This window comes from Idiotropiscis lumnitzeri, chromosome 15, assembly GCF_059441095.1.
Source record: "Idiotropiscis lumnitzeri isolate Australia: NSW breed Sydney's pygmy pipehorse chromosome 15, RoL_Ilum_1.0, whole genome shotgun sequence".
Taxonomy (NCBI): Eukaryota; Metazoa; Chordata; class Actinopteri; order Syngnathiformes; family Syngnathidae; genus Idiotropiscis; species Idiotropiscis lumnitzeri.
In genome coordinates, this window is record NC_142405.1 from 11,464,420 (window position 1) to 11,484,549 (window position 20,130).

Consider the following 20,130-nt stretch of genomic DNA (forward strand, 5'->3'; position numbering starts at 1 on the left):
GGATTATTGGCTGCCCTCTCCCCTCCCTGTCGGACATCTACACGACCCAGTGCCTCAGCAGAGCTCACAAGATCATTAAGGACAACACTCACCCCAGCTCACACCTCTTCGACCTGTTGCCCTCTGGCAGGCCCCACAGGTGCATCAAAACAAAGACGAGCAGACTGAAAAACAGTTTCTTCCCGAGAGCCATCTCCGTGCTCTGGCACACAACTACCCTTGCCTTGCAGAACGACAACATAATGTGTTTTATTTATTTGATTTCACATTTATTTTTTAATTATTTAATCCTTTATTAATTTAACTGATATATTTAATTGAATTATTTTTTTATATTACACTGCACTGAAGAAGGGGCAATAAAGGGCATTCTGATTCTGCTGATCTGATCATTCTGAATATTGGTACACAATATAAAGAGCTCTTTACCCACAACTTCTTTTTACTAGCGTTATTAGTATCCTGTAAAACTAAATTTATTGCCTCTGTCTGAAAATCTTCAATAAAAGTTAATAGAGTCTGCACACAATTGAATGCTTGGCAAGATAAGCCGATCAAGTAATGGTTGGATGAATGGACTCGTCATGTGGACAAAAGGACAGTCGTGGGAAACATGGCCATGCATACCTACAAGTGAAAATGATGGATGGAGTTGGTCCCAACATTGCCTCTACTGGAAAGATTTTCTCCATGACTGTGCCTATAGGATTTGCAGATGAATGTAGATTGAGACAAAGTAAGAAAATCACTCACACAATCTCTCTTCTTGTTCAGACGACAACATAATTCATTATCTACCACAGAAATAATAGAAATAGAGGAAGTCCTCGAATTACGACATACTCTTGTTTACAAAGGTCATGCCTTGTCTGGCATTTTAGGTTCACACTGCAGGCAAATGTGATTTTTTTTTTTTTTTATGACAGTCTGAATGGCTCAAATCTGATTTCCTTTTTTTTAATCTGATTTGGAGCACGACCAAGTTGCATGTATCCATCATCCGGAGCCCAAAATGCGCTCCACAGGGTGGGCAGAGGGAGAGTGCATATTGTTGTTGGACTAACTTTATATGTGACTTTATTTTAATCCCATTGAAAGTTAAGAGCATAAAGTGAGTCGTGAGTGACATCGTCTCTTCTGCACATGCGGGTCACTTTTGGGAACGATATGTAATCACACACCACATTAATAATGTATTACAGTCAGTATCTTATTATTTAAATTCATTTTATTTCATTAATATGATGTATGAAATGTGTATTTGAACATTCGTCAAGAGAGTTAGGGAAGGGTTAATTCCAATTTACATGAAAATTCAGGTTACATTACCAGCGTAGGAACAGAATTCATAAATTGAGGACTACCTGTACTGGACTGGTACATAAATATTACATTTATATTAGGGCTGTCAAAATTAAAGCTTTAACTCTAGATTAATTTTCTTTAAAAATCATGCGATTAAATATTTTCACTCAGTTAACTCTGTTTTTTTTACTTCAAAAATAATTTGCATACTTTGCAAAGCCAAATTCAAATATTAGCTGTACATATTTGGCACATCAACTCGAAACAAAATACCGTGCTCAAGTTACCACTGAGCCTTGCAAACTGTTGCTGGAGTGTGGTGATTGTCGAGAGAACTAAATGTACTGTTGAAGTTCTCGTCTAGAATTGCTTCTAAAAAAAAAGCCAGATTCCATTTAGATCATATTCATGAATCAAAGAAAGCAATTAGAACAGTCAGTGATTTAAAATACACTTTATATTTGGTGGTTTCACGTTCATTCCAAAATATTATTCAAGAAAATACCTGTTATAAGCTTGAAAAATGGGATTAATCGCAATTAATTACGGAATTATTCGCGATTAATTAGTTTAAAAAAATGTAGTCGCTTGACAGTATTAATTTTTACATTACAAAATAACAGGTGTCCTGTTGCTAAATCACTGCAATTGACTCCTTGTGTCAAAATGGCCGCTACGTCTTTGGCAACGTTCAGTGCCATTGCTTTCGTGATTGCCTTCCACCAGGCGCCATTCTTGTCATACAGAACACAAAGTGAAAATGATTCTACTCATGTTGACTATTTCGAATGAGACAAACCGATCTGATGGACAGAAGATGAACATGATGGATCCCAGATGAACAAAGCGAAAGTGTGCGCCCGGCCTGCTCTGCGGCAATCAAGGAAGCACCGTGCAAGTCTCAGCATGACGTTGCTTGTCCATTACCAGCAGGGACCACAGCCACTCCGTTGCCAAAAGCACTGGCGCAGAACTGCGGGCCTACCTTCAGCACGCGTGGTGAAAGGAGAATCGGATGGTCGCTTGGCTGAGAATTGGCCCCCGAGAGAGGTCATTAGAAAGCACAAACTGAAGAAGCCAATCCCGACCACGAAAATCCTGAAAGGAGAGAAGAAAAAAAAACAAAGGAGACAAGATCAGAGTTGAAGGAACAAAATGTACACAGAAAGTATGCAATTTTACTTCCTGTCAAACTTTATGTCCACTGTAAAACTTTTACACCATAGCAATCAACCCGCATGTGAGTTCTTTTTGCCCATTACATGAATTCCACTGAGCTGACTGAGCCGTACTACTTTGCGGGAGAGTGCAAACTCAAGTTCATAGGCTTGAAAAGAAATGTTTTGTACCAATTACATCTCAGACTGAAAAACAGATTTGCACGCTTTTACTAAACGGCACGATTGTCACTGAGACTAAAACCTGGATGCATCCTTGAATGCATATATGGCAGAATAGTGACAATTAAAGGACATGTTGCACATACTCTGGCGGAGGTTTGAATGAGCAATCTTTTGCAATTACTCAGACAGAAAGTGAAAAGTCATGAGTTGAAATTTAGGCATTCCGCATTAAATATCTTCTCAGTTGTGATCGACTAAACTGCCTTGTGACATTCCAGCTGGTTTATAATCATGTGAACGTTTGCAATGGCTGATGCTGAAGGGGCACCCAGGGGTGTCATTGTGAGCCCTATTTGCACGTCAATGCTCACCGACCACAGAAGTGTTTTGTCCAACAACAAAATAAAAATTCACTGCACGCATTTATTTTGTTAACTCAAGCTGCAAATCGTGTTCCCGTGTAATGTTGCGAATAAATAAAATACAGGTTTTATTAGCAACTGATAACTAAGGGGGGGGGGGCTGCTTTACCTGAATTTGTTTTTTTTTTTGGGGGGGGGGGGGTTCTCTTTTTTCAGGATAGGTGGAAAAGGTGGGAAGCTTAGGTGGTTGATTTTAGACTGGCACAAGATGCGTTCATCAACAATCACTTTTAAAGCATCCATCCATTTTCTAAGTTGCTTTTCCCACTTTTAGATTGGCGGGCCACAATGGGTTCGAAAATTTGACAGAGGGGCCGGACCAGGAGCAGATGGATGTGAGTGTTTTGGTAACCTCGCCTCATCGGAGAAAAAGAAAAATACATTTGCGTTTAAATGTAAGTTAACAAAATCATTGCAACAATTATATGTCTTTGACACACCACAGTATTTAGAAAATAAAACATTAACAAGATTTATTCATTTCATTATTTTCAAGTTTGGCGGGCCGGATTAAAACGTTTAACGGGCCGCATGTGGCCCCCGGGCCGTAGTTTGCCCACATCTGTCCGACAGCGTGCTAACCAGTCAACATGCCGTCATACCTTTAGAGTGTTAAAAAAATAAAATAAAATAAAAATTGGTTATAGGACGTGGATGGGGAATATTTTTGCTTCGTTGAATCTGCTGTCATTATTATAAATGCGCCCTGGTACACGCCGCCGTTTGGATCCCCAAGATGTCAACCAGTCAACCAATCAAGCTAAATGTCAACCTTTGTGCACTTTGATCTTTCTATTTAAGTCTTTTCTAGTCCTGGTGTCATCCATGCCATGAAGGTGGGAAAAGTAACGAGCCTATTTACACAAAGCGACGTGTGGAAGGTTCAAATATCACTTTTAAAATGTAAAAGGTTAACTGACATTTAAGACAAATGAATACTTAAGTCCTGCAAAGAGATGCCTTAATTGCAATTATTTGCTTCTTACCGTGAGCATTTGTCACCTTTCTGCATAAAACTTGAAAAAAAAAAAACTTTGCAAATAAATTAGGCCTTTATCATTAAAATTGGCACCTATTTTCAATTTCAAGGGATGATTTCAAACACTAAACGATGCATTAACCAAAAGAAACAGGCACACGCAATTAGTTCATTAGCTTTTGCTTACCTGAATGGTTTGTACGTGAGAAGACATCTCCTCGTCATAATGGAAATGTCGCTGCTCATCATTGCGCACACGCGTGTCCATTCACCGTGCGGTGTGTGCGGAGGAGCGCAGAACTCGAACGCATAACTTTCAAGCGGGCAAGTGGCAGCCAGCAATTGAAGAGTGTCACCAAAAACACCAACTTCCACGCTTGTCTGCTCTGGTGCACACGACGCCGGGTTGCAACTTCCTCCTCCGATGCGTCCCGCGACTGTCTGATGTTGATGATGCTGATGATGCTCTCAGCCTCACGCGACCTGTGTGGATGTTAGCCCTGCATCCTGTGTACTGTTGCTCCACGACTCACAGCGGCGAACGGATGGCATGAACAGCACACGACTGGCGTGAGAAGAAAAACACTGGTTGAAGACGGCCGAGGGCGCCATCTAGCGGGTCACATTGAAAAATCAGGCGACTGATTTGTTGATTCGAGACGGATGCTGAGACAACCCGGACAGCTGACGTGCAGGCGCGTTAATCCCTATTAATCATCACACACAAACAGATATAATAAGGGGTCCTATTTGGGAAATTGACTTTAATTACGTCCCATATTAAGTGAGAAAGCACTACGCCGTGTTGAATATCAACTACGCTTTAAGAACCCCAAGAGCAAGAACCCTTCCAAAAAAAATAATTTAAATATAGTTCAATAACTTAAAATGTCCAAAACTACGCGGTTAAATTACTATAAATTGTCCGCAAATACTTACTGATGTATGTGAACACTGGTTCCTGAAACAAGGTGACAAAAAGCATTTCAAACACAAAACAAAAGCTGAAGAATTAATTCTTTTAAAAAATGTATGAAAAAAAATGTGCAAACACATTTAATATTCATCTATCCAATCCCTGAGCCGCTTCTACTCACGAGTGTCGCGGGCGTGCTGGAGCCTATCCCAGCTATCTGCGGGGCACTCCCTGAATTGGTTGCCAGCCAGCCGCAGGGGACACAAAGACGAACTATCTAACCACCTAGGCGCAATTCAGGGTATCCAATCAACCTACCATGCATGTTTTTGGAATGTCAGAGGAAACCATAGTACCCGGAGAAAACCCACGCAGGCACTGGGAGAACTTGCAAACTCCACACAGGAAGTCCAAAGCCGAAACCGAACCCACAACCTCATCACTGTGAGGCCATCGCGCTAATAAGTCCTCCGCCGTCAGTCAAAACTTAAAAATACCACTCCCCCTCTGCATGTTGAGGACTACTTCTGGGGTCTCTGGAGTGGTCATGGGGCCCAGGTGCTTCATTCCCGCATGCACAGCCAAGTAGTCATGCCAGCGCAAATTTTGCTGCGTGAATTCTGAAAGTGCCACTGTGCATTATTATTCATGCTGTAGTCAATGAAGTATTACAAATTAGCGACGACAGTAGTTTATCTGTAAGGACTTGGGTTTTGGAATCACGGGGTCCCGCTTTGGAGGAAAAAGAAAAAAAATAATAATAATCTTGTTGTTGGAGAGATGCAATTCTGCTTCCAGACTACCGTGGACGTTTCTTGAGCAAGGAACCGAGTGGATGGACGGATGGATATCACTACAAAGCCAAAATCAATACAGAAAGAACTATCTAAGATTACAGCATTTCACCTCCATGCATCCATCGAGTTGTAGAACCTTGGAGAGTGCCCGCGTGGAATGTGGACCGGCAACAGTTTGTCCCTGCCACCTACTGGCCAAATCACATATTGCAACTTTCAGTACTGCCGACTCATGGTGATAAGATGAAGCTTATATATAAATATATATATATATATATATATATATATATATATATATATATATATATATATATATATATACATATATATATACATATATATATATAGACCCAAAACACACTGCTAGAAAAACCCAAGCATGTCTAAAAGCAAAATCACTGGACTCGTCTGAAGTGGCCATCTGGGAGGTTTGATCTCCTATTAAGTCCCATCGAACATCTGTGAAACAAGGTGAAACATGCTATCTGGAGAAAACACCTTTCAAACCTGGGATAAATGGAGCAGTTTTCTCATCGTGGGCCTACTGAGAGGTGCAGAATTCTCACTCAAAGTTCCAAAAATCGTTTGATCACAGTCGCCTCCAAAGGTTGTTCAACAGTTAGTCTTTCTTTTTTTTTTTTTTTGCCCAGGCATGTTTCTTGAGTGCATTTAAAAGCAATGTTTAATTTTTATTTGTTAATTTTCATTACATTTCTATTTATTATTACTTTTGTCAGATTCTGATTATTTTAGGCACCACTGTGGGTTTTTCCTTTCATTAATAGAGCCGTACCACCACTTTTGGCGACATTTGTAGTTCATATAAATAGCATGCAGTGCCCATATAGTCAATCAGGTGAACATGTTGGAACAGGAAAATAGACTTTCACTCTACTCACTAACCTCCATTGTCATTCCAGGACATGTTCATTCACGTTCAACCAAACACGTCACACCACACCTGAAGTTTTACTTTGACGCTTCCGCGAAGTCACCCGTGGGTCTCTCTGAGATTAAGTGGATATATGCAACACTATAGAAAGCTTTCACTTGGATAACAATAACAACCTCCACATGTTTTAAGACAAACATCATGGTGAGTCAAGACCATCAACAAACATGTTGGAACAGTGCAAGCTTTTTTCCTATCTGTACTTATTATGTGACAAATGCTCCAATTGTACAGATCGAAAGATGGATTTTCTCCTCTGATGTGAGGACACGTGTTTTCAACTGTTTTTCCATCATGTGGTTCACAGTGGCAGTTGCCACTACGGGTGAGTGCTTTTCCAACATGAAATGCATGTTAGGACACAGTGCATAGGCGAAATGATATGTCTTAGCTTATCTATGGATCGCAAAAAAAGAAGAAAAAAAACACCACCAAATCGCCTGTATAAATAAATAAATACATACATAATAATAATAAAAAAAGAAAGAAAGAAAAAAAGAAAATAAGGAATATATATATATACATAAAAAAATATATAAAATTGAAAATCTTGTTTTGCTTTATGATCTGATCTTAGTTTCACTTTGAATCCTGTACTAAAGCGATTGACCTGAAGATGGCATATGTACAGTATGTTTGATGAAGACAACATGACATGACTAGTCTATTTTTTTTTTTAAATCTGACATGATGGTTCACAAGAGAATCAAGAGACATCCTCACAATCTGGGTTTTTTTTTTCAAGTTTTAGCCTAAAAACTGCGCATGTAATGCCAATGTAACTGGTTGCTTTCATGAAATCAAAAGAAATGTCACAGTAAAACGAGAGTTTAAGAGGTGAAATAGTGCTTGCTGGAATCTTTCACACTGATATTTCTTCTTGCATCCTTTGATGTGTGATTTGGTTCAATGGGTGTGTGGTGTGCAACTCAAAGTATATACAACCGAGTGAAATAATTTGAATTTGCCCTTGAGGGAGAATAATGAATTAAATTAAAATAAAACATTATTTGGATGCCATGTGCGCAGGATTATATTCCCTTTCCTATTCAGTATATAGGGCGGAAGCTCTTAGTTTTGTCTTGCTGCAACATTTAATTTTCAAACTCTCCCACTCATCAACAAAAAACACTAATTGTTAACATGAACGTTTTTTGGCATCATAGCTTTTCACAGGCAAATTTAAACGGGTCAAACTCACGATAAATTCACTTTTGTTATTTTGTATCCAATCCAAATTACATTGAAGTTTAGGACGAGGGCTATCCAGAATTTCATTTAAAGTCAATTTGATTTCATTAGAAACTCTGGATGAGTGTTCACTAGCTCAGTAACCATTTTTGTGAAAACATAATGACACATCAAATGGCACGGCCGTACACTTGTGGGTGAAGTGACTCTAGTATATTGACAGTTTTTCATACTCATGAAAAACACATAAAGCTTTTGTGTTTTTAATTGAACTCTAATGTGACTTTTTATGACTTCTATCCTATTCTCTGAGCGCAGATATTTACGTAAAGACGACCCCTGACAAGGTGGCGCACTGTGGGGACAATGTCACACTGACATGTGACGCCACCTCCCCCGAGTTGTTGGATGTGAAATCTTTTTCCTGGATTGGTCAAAATAAAACATTCTGTGACACTAAGGTCAAAATGGACTCTGCAGATGTGTGTCAGAACGAAATGCACGGATCCCTCCATAAACTCACTCTGACACTCTTCGACCTCATGCCCATTCACCAAGGAAAGTACATCTGCAAATTTCGCTCACAAGTGGGGGTAAATTACAGCACCACTTTTATCACTGTACAAGGTGAGCTTGCTAGATTTTATCATTTGTATTTGTTTAAGCTGCTGCCTTGTTTTTAGTCTTCTAATGGTTGTTTATCTCTCCAGGCTGTCTTGGAAATCAAAACTACTTCATTAATGAGTCGATGGCAGAGTGCTGGTTTCATGGAGTTTACAGCCGGGGTGAAATCCACTGGTTCAAGGGGGAAGAGCGGATAAACAATTCAATAAGTTCAAAGGAAGATGTCGACCAATATGGCCGCTACAATATCGCAAGCACAATAAAAGCACAGGACAGCACAGGGCAGCATATTTATAACTGCTCATTATGGATAGCGGAGTTGAGGAAATATGTGTCAACTCAAAAGGTAGTCATGGTTAAAGAGGCGAGAAATTCATCCGGGAGCAAATTTAAAAGTCAGTGGATCTGTGTGATGTTCCACGTCATGTTGGTAACATGTATCGTTTCATGATAAAAGCACATTGGAATTTACCAGTGAGTGAATTATATATATATATATATATATATTTTTTTTTTTTTATTTTTTTTTTTTTTAATACAATGCTCTGATATGCATCTACAGAATGTGGATTTCCTTTAGATGGCCAGAGGGAGGCAGTCTCAGAATATATACTGAAAACTTATTTTTTCTTTTAGTTTAGTTCCTTCCCCTAAATGTTGGAAAAAGTATGCATTTTATCCACATTCCGTTTTGAAAAAAATACCCAACTCTGTGGGAAAATGGTTGAAAATATTTGTCCTATAGTTCAGAAAGGAACCTAATTATGCACTTGCAAATTGTGAAGCATGGTGGGGGAATATTAATGAATTTGTAAGATGATGAATTAATTGGGTTTATTTTTTTTTTTAATAACAAAAATAAATAAAATTGTATGCCTGTATTTATTACATTTTTACATTACATTCAAGTTCTAAACTATAGAGGATTTTCTGATTGAAACCGGGAAGGCCTGCAATATTCAAAAGTGATTTTAGTAATACACAATAATTTTAATAATAATAATAACTTTCATTTAGAGTCTAAAATCAGTAGTTTGTTGGAAATATTTTCAAATATTTAAAAGATGCATTTTTCAGAACTTATTCACTTTGGCCATCGGAATTTGCAGCTGCATACACGAGAAAATATTTTCTTAAAACTACGTGAGTCAAAATACCTCGTACTTTTTTGTAACCGATGTACCTACAATTTGCAGCAAATACATAAAAATACTTCAGATTATTTTTTTATTTGTGGTAGACAACACAAATTTCTATATTTTTTTTAATCTGTGTGTGTTTAAACAAAAATAAAATAAAACCTGAAAAATATATGATAAGCTTCTCACGTATGCATTTTGATTATGCAACACACAAGTGACGTTTTATTTAAATGAATACATAGAAATGTGTATTCTGAATAAGACAGTTTCGTCAGCCGCCTTTCACCGGGGGAAACGTGCCTTTTGCAGAAGGTCTTAGCCAATCAAATTGAACTGATGCTTACATCAGAAGTTGATATCCAGCAAACAAAGCATGTTCTCTGGTTGCCTTCAAGATATCGAAGAAAGGTTAAGCTGCAAAGAGCAGAATGATGAATCCTTTGTTTGAGGATAAACTGTCCCCTTTTCTCCCGGACGCTGTTGTGGTGCTGGGGGACCAACATATGCTGGATTATTGCAGGGAGGGCACACTGAAAGCACAGTTGAACTCTACGCGACACAGATGAGAGCAGAGCGAAGCGCAGAATGCCGAAGACGGAGCTGTGCTCGAGCAGAGTGACAAAAAAGAGTGCACAAGGATAGAGATCAAAAACAGTTACACGGACGATTGATTGTTTCATTGAATGTGTGTGTGCATAATTGCATACACCATATCATTGATGACTTTTCAATTATACTCAGAACAAACATCGCCAAAGGGAAAAAGAGATAAAAAAATGGAATAAAATACACGGAACCAAGGCCAGATCTCAACAGGCATGTATGAGGGGGCAGGAACAAATCTTGAGGGGGCATTATGCTGCATTAATCTCAGAATGACCAGCAGAATTGAACGCAAGCTTTCTCGACATTGAATTTCACTTGTTTACATGGCTGAGTCCCTGAGGAGAATGGGATACACAAGGTTGGGACAAGTCTTCTGAAAGTTTTGCAGGAGTGGAAAAGTGAAGATCAGATGATATCATCAGACTGCAGAAGTTGGATGGAGGCAGGGATTTTTGATTTAGGGGTCTGCACGCACAGATAATTTGTGCTCATTCTGTGGCAGGGAGTGGATCCAGGTCACTCCCTATGCGGTGACACATGTCAGGCCAGTGAGCGCACACCATGTTCTACGAGAATAAGCTACCGTTACAAGAATTTGGTTAGATGGTTTTGGTTGTTCTTGTTGAGATTCTTGAGAAAAATATGAACTCTTGTTTTGATTATATCATTAGTAGGGCTGTCAAAATTAAAGCTTGAGATTCATTTTCAAAAAATATAACGCAATTAAATATTTTAACTGAGTTAACTCCGTTTTATTCACTCCAAAAAGAGTTTGCGTATCATAAACGCTGTACCATATTAGCTGTTTATCTTCAGCACATCATCTCAACAAAACACCCTGCTCAAGTTGCCACGGAGCCTTGCAAACCAACACAGCAGGACAGTGGTGCAAGTTTTGAGAATTGTTTCGAAGGAAAATGCCTGGAAAGATGACAGCGTTTAGATCGTCTTCAAGGATCAAACAAAACTATTAGAACGGTCTTTGATTTCAAATACACTTAATATTTGGTTGTTTTACATTAATTACAAGCTATTATAAAAATTGTAGTTAGAAAGTGTGATTAATCACAATTAATTACAGATTTTTTGCAATTAATAAAAAAATGTAATCGGTTGACAGCACCAATTATGACGAATACCGAGATTGAAAAGGTCATTTTCTTTTACTGCTGTTAGAAACCTGACACTGACTCATTTGCATATTGAAGGGCGATTGGATGTTGGGTCTCCGCTCGCTATCCCTCACAGCAAGCGGGTCGATACTCGGAGCGGAGTGAAAGGGGGAGACGGAGCGGAGAAGAAACTTGATACTGCATATTTTATATTTGAAGGAAAGGAAAAATTAATAAATCCCAAATGCAAGGGAAAATATTTGTTTTAATCACTTCTGAATAGTTGCTCCAATGTTAATTTGTGTTTTTCCCTCAACAACAGGCAAAATTTTGATGAGAATAAAATACTAAATAAATACATTTAAAAACTCAAACCAAATTTTTGCACATAATACATTTTATTAAACTAAGGATCAGACAACATGGAGCAAAATACCACAACATGAAACAAAGAGCAATTCCACACTTAACAGGAAAACTGTCCGTCCAAACTGGACACAAAGATTGCAAGTGACGAAAGAAAAATCTTTAAATCAGCCAAGATGAGCTCATGTTTTGAAGACACTGTTGCCATGGTGAACTGAAAGTGCTGGATAACCTATAAAAAAAATATATATATCTATATTTGCTGGATTTGGCTCCTTCAATTTTTTTTCTTTGCATCACGCAAGATTATCGAAGGAAAAATAATGAGATACATTTAGCTTTGAAAAGCACTCTAGCACTTGTTATGGACCAATTTGAATCGTCATCAAGCAAAGAATTCTATTCAATGCGTGTCTGTGAGGATGAAGGGGAGCAATGAAAGTGGTCAGTCAAACCACAAAAATGATTTGGCTTCATAAAGAAAACTTCACAAAAGTGTTTATCAGACTGGTGGTTATGTCAATGAACAATTCTTTCTCCTTAACATTTTGTGCAAACGCCAAGTGAAATATCTCCAAGGTTGACGGAAGCCAGAGGTTATTTTCCAGTCGTCTTCAAACAAATTCACCTTGAAGAGCCTCCACACTTCCTCGAATCCAGAGAGGCGAATTCTGTCTATGCTAATTGAGAAAAGAGGCGATTTGATGAGATTGTCCTGGGAATTAATATTTACTTTTACTCAGACTGTTGAATATGCTAAGTTGCAAATGAAGAAGTCAATCTGAACCCCTGGAGAGAATTTCAATCCAAGCTCAGTCCTCACAGTTATTTCTTCCACAAAATTGTGGCTTGTTTTTCCACTTAAGCGCCACTTTTCTACACAATGTAAATATTGGGTGTCTAAAATGTCAATGTGATTCACACAAAGAAAGAAGAATGTAAATTTTACAGCAGCACATAGTACTCGGTTTTTTTTAATTAGATGTTGAATTGGAATTGTTAAAAAAACAACAATAAATAAAACAAAATATGAACAAACACAAACTGTCCGGAGTGAAAGGCAAGCATTGGAAATATGAATTACAAACAACGATGCTGTCCCCCACCACTTATCTTGGATTAAAGGGGAAGTCAACCCCCCAAAATATTTGCAATCAAATGTTCTATGCGCTTTCACTAGTCCAAATATGGCATTCAGATTAATATTGCCTTTGTGGAATACGAATTAAGCAGCAAAATCTACCCGTTTTATTTGATTTTATTTGATTTTTTTTTTTTTTTTAAGCCACCTCAGGCGGCGGCCATTTTGTCACTTTTGTCGACTGAAAATGACATCACAGTTGCTCGGGACTCAAGTAATGACCAATCATGGCTGACCTGTTTTCTGAAGCTGAAAATGATAGCTGGTCATTTTCAGTGGGCAGAAGTAACAAAATTGCCCTTAGATGGCTAAAAATATGTGCATTTTATTGCTTGACTCATCTTCCCCAAACACAACAATTAATTAAATGCCGTGTTTTGACTAGTGGGGCTGCACAGAGCATATTCTTGTAAAAAACATTTTTGGGTTGACTTCCCCTTTAAAGGCTTTGAAGCATTTTTAAAATAAATTTCACTGGAGTGTATTTTGATCATTTTAGAATGCGACTTTTTATTTGTTTACTTGGCTTTTATATGTAAATGTACGCTTCATTCTACTTTTCCATTGTTTTGTTTTCTTGAAAAATTCTGCATTGACTGGTCTTTTATTAAAGCTGATTAAATAAACAACCAATCAAACATCTTTAAATGTTATGTTGGGTAATCTATTTAACTGTCATTTGACATTCTTTTAATAAGCTACTTTACTTTGCCTCTTTGCTTTGCCTTTAAATGCCTTCAGCTATTCTGCTATTAAATGCTTTTCGGTGTTGTGCTTTTGGTCGTGTGAAGCACTTCGAGTCACCTCGTGACTGAAATGTGCTTTAGACTGTAAATAAAGGTGCTTTGCCTTGCCAAAGCTCAATAATATAGCAGCCACAGTACTTAGAGCAGGGGTCTCAAACTAAATTTACCTGGGGGCCACTAGAGGCAGACTCTGGGTGAGGCTGGGCCGCATCAGGTTTTCCGCAAGAAAAAAAATAAAAAAAATCTAATCTTCTAAAATGTCTTTATTTTTATTTTTTAACACAAAATAAAATTTAAAAATAAATAAGGAATTAATAAGAAAATAAATAAGGAATTAATAAGAAAATTAATCAGTAATAAATAATAATAATAATAATAATAATGAGTCAAATGTCTGTATTAACAGTTCTTTAATCTTCTTCTGAACATGAATTGTCCTGAACATGAGTGGAACATTCATCAATCAAACCCCTACTAAAACATCGAAAAAAAATTACAATCCTACCCTCGTTTTAAAGCTGAAGATGTGCCCAACAATAATCCGCGGTTCAATTTTATCCACTGTGACCAGGTAATCCTACATTTTATAATTAGTCCCGTCTGTGCTAGTGCTGATGCAAAGCTCCGTCAGACTGCACATCCTGTTCGCGCATGGGTCTCCTGTCAATCAAATCAAAATCTTGTCAAATAGCAGAGATCCCAAGCATAAACCATAGTTCTGGGATGAGTAGGCCTACTTCTGTAGTTATAAAGCTTTAATTACACTGTAATTAAAGCTTTATAACTACAGACTGGCACTTTATACTGTAAAGTGCCAGTCATATCAAATTTGCAGGCCGCACGAACATTAAACTTTCATAATAAGGCGGAGGCCGCAAACTATCATCCCGCGGGCCGCAAACTATCATCCCGCGGGCCGCAAATGGCCCGCGGGCCGCGAGTTTGAGACCCCTGACTTAGAGCATATGCAGTGTGTCACACATTAGACAAACCATGGCCATTATTAAATATGAAATTTCACCGGAACAAACCTTGATCATTCAAACAGAAAAAATCGCATTTTTCAGCAATAGGCGAACATTGCACAGTCACACCAGTTCACGCATGCCAGGACACAACGTGCAGACAGTAAACTGGAACAATACATTGTCTAAAAATGAGACAAGTAAGGACTGGATAAGTAGCCATAATGTGAAATAGATCAATTTCCAAAGGAGAGAGCAGACATGTAGTCTGGAAAACCTCAGCTGAACCTGGTTTGAAGAGGCTTTCTGAGCCTTGAAACAAACGTTCACCACAGCTTTCCTTTACCTGACCAGCAGAACCAATGGAACTGTAAATGTTACATCAGCAGCTCAGGATGAAAAAAGATGGAAGTAAACAGTGAATACATCCTCTTGTCAGAAGAATCTTCGGATTTTCAAGCTCCATTTCTCATTGTTCTGTTCGTGAGATATGAAAACCAAGAAATCAGTTGGGTCCCCACTTCAAAAGGTGTAAAAAAAAAAAAAAAAAAAACGAGAACTAATGAAATTCTTTTCTATTGCATGATTCCGCTGACAGCGTTAAAGGTCAAACGGAGCTTTGTGAGCGTTCTTTGGAAATTCTTCAGACACTTTAATTCGGCCACTGCCGACAAGTGACATTTTTTTAGAAGCTGAATACCACACAGTGTGAACCCCCTAAACGCACAATTACAAAATAATGTGGTTTGATAATATATTTTGAAACTGATTGGGTTTATTAGCGGGCAAAGCTACGAGGAGTACCGTCTGAGAAATTTTACGTGTACCACAAATGAACCTAATTAAGAAATGTTAAATCAACAAAACAAATTCCATATGTTTGAAAACCATGTGAATTTTAGCTGGCGGAATTATCGAAATATTCAAAAAGGCACATGTTTATGTCATTTCAGTATTTGTGTGAGTATGATAAGTGGGAGAAGGTCATCGTTTATATGTAACAGTATCAGAAGTCTCCTCCTATCTTTTGCCCACAGGCTTATTTTATGCTAATTATATACTGACTGAATTTGCATTCGCCGTTCACATGAAAGAGAAGTGAAAGGTCTCGCGTAGCTTCAACCGGCCTGCGCTAACTCACAACCCTGCCACTGGCCATGACACATTCTGGTAAACACAAAAAAATAAACACATTCTTGCAGAACATTATCATAATTATTAAACAGACTATTTGGAGTATGGACTGTTTGGTATGTAAACGAGGCAGCAAAATCAATTAACAATTTGCTCGAACGAATGTATAAGCAATTTAAAAATGTGCTGGATGCAAAAGCAGGAAACAGATTCAATTAGCTTGAAGAATGCAGGTTATTATCTTTGTTAGGCAAAAGCTACTTTGTGACGCAAAATGGATTAAGGGGTAAGTTTGTTTTCACATAGGTCTTCCTGATATCCCAGAGTTTTTTTTTTCTCCCTCTAGTGCAAAATCCTAAAATGCTCACAATTTGGATCTGGATCCAAAATTGAACATATAAAAATCGTGAACAAAGCGCTGTTGCTGAACCCGATGAACCTGAAGCAATGAGATCATAAATGCTCAAAATTATGAGTTGGTTATAAGTACATTTGGAAAAAAAACAAAAAAACAGCACGAATAAAGCTTCATCCCATTTAATGCAATGAATGATTCTTCAATTAGGGACGGCAAGAGCGAGTAATGTCATTAGAGGAGATGCAAACATCGTGCAAGCACCACCACACCTCTCATTACCAGGACTGGATGTTCCCAAGCAGAAAGCCTGCAAGGGAGGAGGTCTGAAAACAATTCTGTAAGCAACAAGCATGTGCCATCTCATTATGTGCGAATACACAAGGGTAGTGAAAGGCTGGATTAGAGGGAGCAGAACATATCAGAGTGCATGCGCTTGCGGGATTTGTTCGAAGGACTGCATGTTGACAGACAAACCCTGTCACTTAAAATAGAAAATAAGCAAGAGCAAGGATAAGTTGAATAATGCTCAATATCAAATAACTCAAATGCTCTCCATAATAAAGGGAGAAAAAGCGCATCTATTCATCTTCTACAAAAGGAAAAAAATGATCAGCAGTAACCCCAAAAAGTTGTTACATCCTGCCGTAAAACTCTTCCGTCAGGACCATAAAAGTAGTCAGAAATATCAGATTTCGGCTTCTTCCCCATAATGTACAGTACGTGACATAGTAATTCTTGCGAGAGACACAATGGAGCAAATTTTGATTATTCCAAAAAATGGGCCCCAAGGGATAAATGTGGATTCCTCCATCCATTTTTCACTTGTCCTCAGTTAGGGTCACCGGTTTTAGAAGAGAGGCTCCGTAGGTCTACAAGTTGGCAGCCATTCACGGATAATACACGCATATTTTTTTTTTAACTCGCATCAACAAGGGATGTTCGGGTAAGAAGAATCAACAGTTCAGTAAAATGGGTTTCATAAAAAAAAAGGGGTGGGCAATTGGAGACTGTCTTGTACCCCAATCATGCAGCCGCTTGCCTCCTTTGGGATCTCAGTTTCAAAAAGGATGATGACCCCTGCTGTATACCGTACTGTATCTGAGTTCTTATACATGAACAGAGGTTCATCTGTATTTACCGTTATTTGGCATTTAAAAAATGTTATTCATAAAAATGCTTTTCTGGAAAAAAATTTATGATGAGAATAAGTAATCTGGTTCCGTTGGTAAGACCTAAGAGGATAATTAGTGCAACGTTCTTTGCCTGACTTTTACAGTGTGTGCAAACAAATGGTGCTGATCTGGTGTCTTGCCAGATTTCATTATCCTCTGTACTGAAGAGCGGATCAATTATATGGCCACTTCACGTTTTTGCAAGGTTTCCAGAGCAGCTTCCACAACAGTAAAGATGATTATACTTTAATTATGATACTTGAGGACTTTGAACTAAAGAAATTAACTTATTTCAGTTCAATTTTAAATATTTGAGCAATTAAAAAAAGAGTGAAGTAAATATATAATATTAAGAGAGAGAGAGAGAGAGAGAGAGAAAGAGATAGAGAGAGAGAGAGAGAAAACAAGCAGCAGCAGGTCTTGAGTGTTTGTATGTTAATAGAGAAGTTGCTTGGAGTACAGATTGTTCGTCCGTCATTTGCAAGTCATCAAATGCATGAAAATATCATCATATCTTCTGGTGAGGGTGAACAATGCCAAGCTCATCACTCAAAGAGCGCATAATCAAGTTGCTCTATGTAGTGTCGTGTCGCGAAGCTTCCTGCATGAAATTGACTTTGCATCTGTCTGCCGGGTTGCAGCATTAAAGTGTGGAGACATCGTGGAGAACTGTCAGCAGATTGCTACACAGATATGGCGTAGCATGATTTGGGGCCGTGCGATGATGTGGCGTGGTGGATCTCTTACAGGCCTTGTCGTCATTGAAAGCAATCTCATGCAGTGAGGTATCGGATTGAGTTTCTGAAGACAGTGGCGGTTGAATCTCCAGAATCTGAGACTGAACTCAATTTTATAGGATGCTCACTCAGAGGCAGGATCATTGTGTACCTCCACAATTTGTGAGTGGAGCGGATGAACTGCTAGAATGACCAACACAACCGTGATTGTGACCTTTTAGCAAAATCCAGTTTGTTTTTCCAAACTGATACAAGTATGAGTACGCACTTTTGAGTAGCCACCGATACCGATACCAAGTATCAATACCACTAGTAATTATGATCAATAAATTTTGAAAGATAATTCTGAATTGGTCCTCAGTTTAAGAACGAGTTCCGTTCCTACACGGGCGACGTACCCCAAATTTCAAAGTAACTCAGAATTACCTCTTTACTACCCCCTAAATCCCTCCCCAAAGTGACCCGCATGCGCAGAAGAGACGTCACTCGCAGTGTAGTTTTTATGGTAGTAAATGTGGTCCAGTGTGTTGCCAAAACTCTTGCCAAAAAAGTTCACTTTAGGCTTCATTTTTTTTAATTAAGATTATATTAAAGTTGAATTAAAAGCCATCTTGATCGAATAAATGCGACTTGGCCGGTGAGACTGCGGTCCATTGCAAATTAATCTAATATGTATACGATCTAGAATCACATATGAATGCGAGCCAGGTCGGATTTCCAAAAATCACAATTGAGCTGTTCAAACTGTCATGAAAAAAATCTGATTTGGGTCGCATTTGCTTGCAATGTGAACCCTAAAATGGCGGATGAGACTGGGGCATTGTAAAGTATTGGTGGCAGGTATCGGCAAATGACTCAGTACTTTAAATAAGGCCGAAATTGGTCCAATACTAATACCTGTTATCGCTATCATTATCATTTTTTTTTTTGGTTTGTTTGTTTGTGAATACCACTCTAGCAAAGTAGAAGTGAGTTCCGATACAGATTTTGTATTAAGCTAAAATTGTACATTTGTCATCAATTTCATGGGTCAAGTATCCAAACCAAATGACATGCCAGTACAAAATAAATCAATTTAAAATCAAAATGAAATGGAATAAAACTGATGTGCATCAAAACTTTTATTTTGCACAATCATATCCCTCAACTCCATCAAGTTAAATAAATTCTAAAGAATGATACGAGTGAAAGAGATGACAAGTTTAAGACAAGACAACCCATACAAAATGCATTCTGTAGTATATAAACATTTTTTTTTCAGAATTTCACAGACAACGCCACATGATGTTAAAAAAAAAAAAAAAAAATCACTCTTTTGGACGGGAGGTAAATACAGATCTTGTAATCAAAGTAGTGGGGCAATATTACCTTTCCAGTTAGAAGAAAAAAAAAAAAAAACGATAGAAGCAGTGCAATTGCCTGAAGACTCTTAGCTTGATAGATTCGGAGGTTTAATCGCTACGCCTGAGCCCAGAGTGTGCCAACTACCAGATCTGCTGAGGCAAGATAAAGTTCTGAATACCCAAAGCTGAAATTGGGGAGAGAAATTATCAATTACATCAAAAGAAAGAAAAATGACTGAGAAGACCTTTATTAGCAAAGGTCAGAAATGTGGACACCTCTACATCCCCACTACATTAGTGCAAATAAATTTAAAATTGAGTTACATCAGGTTGTAACAGAGTACAAAAATATCCAAGCGCAAAACAGACGAACTGATTAAAATGTGCTCAAGTTGCTCAATTTTTACAGGAATGGTGACCTAATATGAACGAAAAGTTGTTTCAGAGTCCAATATGTTAATTTGCTTCTTTATCCGATATTTCAATCACTTGAAGCCTGGTGAGAAATTAGTGACAGCCCCATATGTGCTCATGTATGACATCCAATTTCTCCCAGCAGGTGGTTTTAGTGGTATCATAGCAACAAGCGTCGGTGATTTTTTTTTTTAACACTTAAGCTGCTTTACTGAATTTAAAATAAATAAAATATCAAAAAGTACAAAACAACAGTGACGAACAAAACACAGCGGCTTGACTTAACTTGACTGGATTTGGCGAGACAGCGACAACGGACCGACAAGAACTGAAAGCAACCAGAGAACTAAATAAAATAAATAAAT

The 20,130-nt window shown here is 38.2% G+C and overlaps 2 protein-coding genes across 2 annotated transcripts in view; one reads left to right on the plus strand and one right to left on the minus strand.

Annotated features, from left to right (window-relative positions):
• Positions 1 to 4,596, minus strand: part of mgat5b (alpha-1,6-mannosylglycoprotein 6-beta-N-acetylglucosaminyltransferase B) — a 47,463-nt gene extending 42,867 nt beyond the window's left edge. Inside the window, exons 1-2 of the mRNA XM_088317007.1 lie at positions 4,237 to 4,596; positions 2,291 to 2,403 (exon numbers count right to left, since the gene is read on the minus strand). Coding sequence (XP_088173133.1) covers positions 2,291 to 2,403; positions 4,237 to 4,298 — 175 coding nt within the window. The 5' untranslated portion in view covers positions 4,299 to 4,596. The remainder of the gene's footprint in view (positions 1 to 2,290; positions 2,404 to 4,236) is intronic.
• Positions 4,597 to 6,734: 2,138 nt separating this feature from the next.
• Positions 6,735 to 9,002, plus strand: LOC148322925 (uncharacterized). Its single transcript, XM_088317581.1, has 4 exons — positions 6,735 to 6,858; positions 6,949 to 7,039; positions 8,224 to 8,532; positions 8,616 to 9,002. Exons 1-4 carry the CDS (start codon positions 6,856 to 6,858, stop codon positions 8,978 to 8,980), a joined length of 768 nt encoding a protein of 255 aa, XP_088173707.1. The 5' UTR covers positions 6,735 to 6,855; the 3' UTR covers positions 8,981 to 9,002.
• The last annotated feature ends 11,128 nt before the right edge of the window (positions 9,003 to 20,130 follow it).